The 6443-nt window shown below is 39.2% G+C and overlaps 1 protein-coding gene across 1 annotated transcript; it reads right to left on the bottom strand.

The window, feature by feature from the left end:
• Positions 1–307: 307 nt before the first annotated feature.
• On the bottom strand, positions 308–3378 carry LOC115665793 (flavin-containing monooxygenase FMO GS-OX-like 9). Its single transcript, XM_030587624.2, has 7 exons — positions 2698–3378; positions 2307–2377; positions 2053–2211; positions 1848–1930; positions 1461–1596; positions 861–1034; positions 308–787 (listed from the first exon to the last, which is right to left on the bottom strand). The coding sequence occupies exons 1-7, from the start codon at positions 3275–3277 to the stop codon at positions 563–565; spliced, it is 1428 nt and encodes a 475-aa protein (XP_030443484.1). The 5' UTR covers positions 3278–3378; the 3' UTR covers positions 308–562.
• Positions 3379–6443: the final 3065 nt, after the last annotated feature.

Raw genomic sequence — 6443 nt, 5'->3', positions numbered from 1 at the left:
GCAAGACTATGCATGACTGAGGGGGATTGGCTGCACTTTGCACGCCTAATGCAAATTGGAGTTCGTGAATTCCGGCACCGGGAAAAGATGGGGACGGAAGAGATGGCTGACAAAGTGACCACACCATAAACCAGTTCACATGAGTCATCTCAGTAGAAGCAAATCTAATGCTGCTGTCTTCTCTGGTTTGAAATTGAAAAGCCGCATCTCAAAAAGACACTTGGTCTTTGGTATTTCGTTACTGCAGCTATCTCTGGCAGAGAAATAGCACCAAGTTATTGTCTTTAAGAAGAAGCAGCATTCTCTAGAGAAAAGGGCAATAAGAAGATCTCATTATATGTTTGATTTTGTTTATGATACTAATTATTGATCAATTACAATTGAACATATTCGAAAATTGCCAAATGCCCCAGAGATTTGTAGTTTCTATTCGATCAAGGCATCTTTGCAGATAATTCTGCTTGCCACAAAACAACCGTCGATACTCCAAAATTTTTTGCCCTCTTAAATGATAATCTTGTAATGAGAGGGGAAGAAAGTATGATCACATTGGCCTTAATTATCAACAACGATCGGATTGGGATTGAAATGTCAGGACTTGTGATCCAAGTTGAGTGAAGTGAGGGCTCTGAAATGCTTCTTGGAGCAGCTTCTCGTCACCTTCGTCCCATGAATCGCGAAACGTCTCCAAGTTCACCAAGAGATTCTTTATCGTCGACACGCAAAGCTCTTTCCTCCATTCTTCCAAATGTGGGAACTCCACATTGTCCCCATATTTCTCACAATACTGCACCAAACACAAACCGGTATGAGTCTCGAAGAAGAGGATAAGATGGCAGCAAAGGACATTTTTTCGGTACCTCGAAATTTGCTATGTCGTGAGTGTTGTGCTTTGGCAAACCAGCGGCATCAACGGTGTTGTAGAAGTCCTTGATCGACCGCATCATCTCGTTCCATGTGGGCAACGTTCTTTTTCCAGACAGAAGTTGAGCTATCCACTTGGCTTGCGACTCAAAGAAAGGAAAGCCTATGATCTGCAGCGAAAACCGAGCTTTAGAAGACCCGAAAGACGATGTGGCGCGCGGCCATGAGATAGAACACTTGAAGTTACGTTTGTGCACATTGGCAGATCCCAATCGGCCGCCTAGATTTCCGAACTACAAGTCCTCTTGCCACAAAGAGACCCTTTAGGGAAACTCATCCTATGTCTTTGTTCATGTCTCGGATCGGAACAAATTGACCCTTCATTTCTCAACAAGTTCCACTAAAAAAACCCTCGTTTCCTTAATTCTTCTCGTTTCTTTGTCTCAAATGTGCTTATCCAAAGGACATGAACTTGTTGAAATTGTAAGTTTCGAAATATAGAAGCGGAAAATAAGAACACCCAATCAATTATAGATGCCTGATATTCATTAGAGTGTGCAATATGCGATGTGAATCGCAGCAAAAACCCCACGTACCTTTCTAGGGATGCCAATGAAGGACAGAGAAGGAGCGAGGGAAGGAGGGAAGGTGTGCTCGTAGAGAGGTCCCACTCTATCATCATCCACCACCACAATCCCTTTGGTGTCAAGAAAGGGGAACGCATATGAGTACCTACACCACACATTATTAATTTGGCACGTCTCCACAATTATTATATTTCATGCCTCTACGTAAAGCAATATATTGTACCATTAGTACTGCAAACCAAAGGGGAAAAAGAGAAGAAAACTTTTTGGCTGCGCTTCTGCTTTTGGTGGTCCATACAATGGTAATTGAAAATGAGTATAGTTTAGTAACACTTGCGTGTCATGAGAAAATCAAACATGTAAAAATGTTCCTTTTGCATTGCCCAAACACATTACCCGGTGCAGTACAAAATAGTGTCGGCGATTACAGACGAACTGTCAACGAATGATATTGTTCCATCTTCTTCAAGCGAATCTATCTGCAATTATTGTTAATGAAACGTTGAAAAAGTTCGATGTCGAATATATTACAGCATGCTCTTAACGTAAAAGAGAGAAGAAAGGAAAAGAAACCATGCAGATGTGATAAAACAAGCCATACTTGAGGGCGAAGATAGAGATTGCGATGCTTATCAAGGACTTTGGACAATCCTTCAGTAATGTCGAAAGATTTGGCACTGAGATGGACTTCTCTTGCCACTTCCGCAAGCTCCATCGATATGTCTTGACCGCTATATGAATTACCAACCACCACCACAACCTGCAAATAATAATAAGCCATAATGAAAAAGAATTATTATTGCATTATCTTTGCCTCTCTAAGAACAACTTTCTCATTGCCAACTTCCGTCTTACCTCATCGCGGAATGGCTCGGGGACTCTGTAAATGTGACTGTGAAATTGCTTTCTTTTCCATGTACCCATTCCTTTCATTTCCACAGAAAAACAAAGATTGAAACCGGAAGAAAACAGTGGTAAAACTATGTAAATTAATGGCATGATCATGTTTATGTTCAGTCAAAATGTGGAGAACGTATATCATTGTTATTTTCTTGACAGCGACTCGTGGTGCAAAGTCAAGAACTTTCTTTCATGATTCCTGACATGACATGAGCGTGAAAGAAGATCAATGATGAGCATGTTCTCTCTCAAGGTAACACAAAAGAACAAAAAGAGACTAGTCAAAGGAAGGAGAGAGATTATTCTTTTGTAAATCTTTAGAGATTGAATGAAAACATTGAGTTACCTTTAATGGACGGCATTCTTGGATGAGAGTAATGACCAGTCGCCACCACCACAGCATCAAAGACCTCCTCCGCCATTTTCTCATCATTATCATCGTCACTCTTCGCGATGATCTCTTTGCTCTTCACAACCCACCTCAAATCTTTCCCGAACTCACCATAATCCACCATCCCTACATGCTCAACCCTAGTGTTGAACCTGATCAACTCTCTCAACCCAAACCACTCTACAAAATCATGAAGATACAACAGAAGCTCCCTATGCCCAGGGAACCTCCTCATGTCCCTATCTTTCTTCACCAAGAATGGGAAGTCGCTGAAGCCCATGATCTCTCTCGGCGACAAGAGCCGCAGCGAGTCGTACATGCTACTGTGGACCTTGAGAAATGGGTCTGTTCCCAAGGGGTCCTCGCCTTCCACGTTTGGCTGGTAGAGCCATTGGCCACCTATGTCTTGGTTTTGCTCCAAGACCACCACGGTGTGGCCTTCCTTTCGCAACTCCCGGGCCGCCACGAGCCCCGACGGGCCGGCCCCGATCACGCACACGTGCTTTGATTGAAATGCAGGCTTCTCGGAGACCATGGTCGAGTGATGGGTGAGGGGTTGACGAGGAGTATATCAATGTAGGGTTGAAGGAAGTAGTGCTTTGGTGTAGTATTGGGGTAATATATGAAGTAGGAGATGATGGGGTTTTATAGTTGAGGTTGGTATTGATACAAGAGGGTTGTGACAGCAGTTATGTCGGTGGGAAAGATAGATGGCTTGCTGGGGACACAAAGAAGATTTAATCATTCTTTGGTACTGTACCTTATGTCTCGCACTCCATCCTCGCAATTGGGTAAAATTCACTTTTGACTCTTTTTTTAAATCATAAATGTCGCAATTCTCACAATTTAAGATTTTATTGACATGACTTACAAGAAAGCCTCTTCGAAATGCATAAAATACTGAGATGTAGAATCATATAGATACTGAACGTTTATAAAACTTAAATAACAAGTAGATGTGGCAGTGAATGAGTGTTGCGTGTGTGCATCACAAGTAGATGTGATAGGTGAACTCTTAATGGCAAGCAAATACGGGTTTGTCCTTCTAAAACAATATCGAAGGGACGGAAAAAATACAAACGGGGTTACATTTCGTGCTTGCAAACTTAACTAAGATTAAATACGGTCGATGTCTATATAGGTATCTCGGAGTTATGGTTGAAGAGAGTTTCCTCCTATTAGGGTTGTAGGAAAACGTGCATGGTCCTAATATTAAAGCCTTCTCCTCCTAAAATATGCATTATCTCTTAATTTGGTCTCTTTGTCAAATCGTGGAGGAATTGCGTAATATTTATGTCAAATGTCAAGCTGGAGCGACTTTATTTATTCGATTAATCTTCTTTTATCTTTTTTCCAAATGAATTGCTATAAAGACGATCTACATGTATCCCACGTACCATATAAAAGTCCATTGATAGCTTTAAACAAGTATTGAGATCTGAAGGACAAGTAGGGGATTGTTTTCCAGATCCTCACGTTCATATAACGTGCCACGTTCGGAGCACAGTCAAGTCAATCAAATTGGTTTTTGGGATGATCATCAAGTGGACCATTTAGAATCGTCTCAATACCCAATTACTTCTTTTAATAATTGTTTTATACGATGCTTGATTTCTTGCTTTGTGGATCATATGATATGATGAGGTTGACTGAGTAGCAAGAAAGTTCTCTTTTGCAATGGTCTCGAGAACAATAAAGTTTGGCTAATTTTAAGAAAGCCTTCTCGAAATGTATCAAAAATTGGGATGCAGAATCACATATGTTCTGCTCTCTTGTAAATTTTCAAACTTTAAACTTTTTACTTTTCAATGTTAAATAAAATTAGTAGACATATCGTTGGCAAAAATATTGTGCATATATGTGCGTGTAAATAAATACATTCGTAATTTTGGCTGATTATAGAATGTGTGTTGACTGGCTAGAGGTTGAAGATGAAGGAGGGAAAAAAAGGGAAAAAGAAAAGAAAAGAAAAATTATATAAATAAATAATTCAAAAAAATATTTAAAAATTATCACGTAAGCACCGGCCGGTCAAAATTGGCTAGATGGACTGAATTGGCACAAATGCAAAAGGTTTCGGACTAAATTGGCACAAAAAAAAGGTTTAAAACTGCATTGGCACAATTGTAATAGTTTTAGGACTATTTTTGGTAATTTTCATATGTTGATGCGACAGTGAATATTGGCAAGTAAGTACTGATTTATCCTTCTAAAATAATATGAAAGGGATAGGAAAAATTACATATGGGACCACATTTCGTGCATGCCAAACTTGATCAAAATTAAATGCGGATGATGTCTATACTTGTAATCTAGAATTGTGGTTGGAAGGAGTTAACTCCAATTAGGGTAGTGGGAAACATGCACGGTCCTAATATTGAAGGGACGTGAAAGTTACAAATGGTGGTACATTTCATGCGTGACAAACATAATTAAATTAAAGTCGAGCAATGTCTATACTTGTAACCCAAAGTTATGGTTGGAGGGAGTTTCCCCCGATCTAATATGAATGGTCCTAATAGTAAATCCTTCTACTTCTATAGTTGGTATAGTTACATTAGTTTCTCAACGTGGGTTTTCTGTCAAATCATCTTAAAATTGTATCACATACATGTAAGGGTTGTATATCATATGTCAAGCTGGCGTGACTTTATTTAGCCAATTAGTGTTTTCAATCTTTTGAAATCAACTAATTGTCCAAATGAATAGTCATAGAAGCAATCTATATAGAAAAGAAGGATCACACAACCCATGTATCACATATATCGAAATGAAAGTCCACTAATGGCTTTCAACAAATATGGACAACTGAAAGACAAGCGGAGGATTGTTTTCCAGATCCTCACTCCATTATCATCACGTCCCCTGTTGGGAGAATAGTCGAGTCAATCATATTGTTTTTGAGTTATCATCAAGAAGATCATGAGACTCGTCTCAATACTCAGTTCTTTATTATAGTACTTGTTTACACAACGCTTGATTTCTTGCTTTGGGAGTCATGTAATATGATGAGGTTGATTGAGAGGCAAGAAAGTTCTATTTCGCAATGGTCTAGAGAACAATTAAAGCTGATAGCCAATCGAAGACTTCTTCTCGGCATAATGTACCATAGGGTTGTTGTTTAAAAGGGCTTATGTAGTTTGGCTAACTTCAAGTGAAAATTTCTTTATCGACTTCCTGGTATATAACTTTATCTCTGTGATGATTAATGGAGAACTTGAGGGCTGTTCTAAGGGGGGGGGTTGGGGCACCCTTATAAATTGATGTGTACTTCATTTCCTCAGTTCATTATTATCAGTGACTGTTCCCAAGCATCACACACACTCACAATCCGTTGTCAATAGCTCCAACACATATTTGTCATAATCTTCACTTGGTGCATTTGACTTATATTCTGCAAAAGAATTTCATAATTCACATACAACCTATTTAAGCCTCCTTCTACGTTATATTGTTAGCCCCAAGAAAAAACATTTTGATTTACATACCTAATAATGGAATTACGATGATAGAATGTTAATCCGTGCTGATTCATACCTATATATTACTTTAGGCATGTCATAGTGGTGTCTTATTCACGTTTTCTCTTTGTAATTCGTTTTTCACCTCATATTATGAAAACGGATTATATCCAACATCGCTTGCCCTAAGACACTAAAAGGAAGCTTCATATCTCTGTGCAATATCATTCTATCGAAACT

Source organism: Syzygium oleosum, unplaced genomic scaffold (assembly GCF_021117445.2).
Source record: "Syzygium oleosum isolate NSW1041296 unplaced genomic scaffold, Sole_v2.1 Sole_v2.17, whole genome shotgun sequence".
NCBI classification, from domain to species: domain Eukaryota; kingdom Viridiplantae; phylum Streptophyta; class Magnoliopsida; order Myrtales; family Myrtaceae; genus Syzygium; species Syzygium oleosum.
Note: the sequence above shows the minus strand (reverse complement) of the source record. Positions and strands in the feature narration are given on the sequence as shown.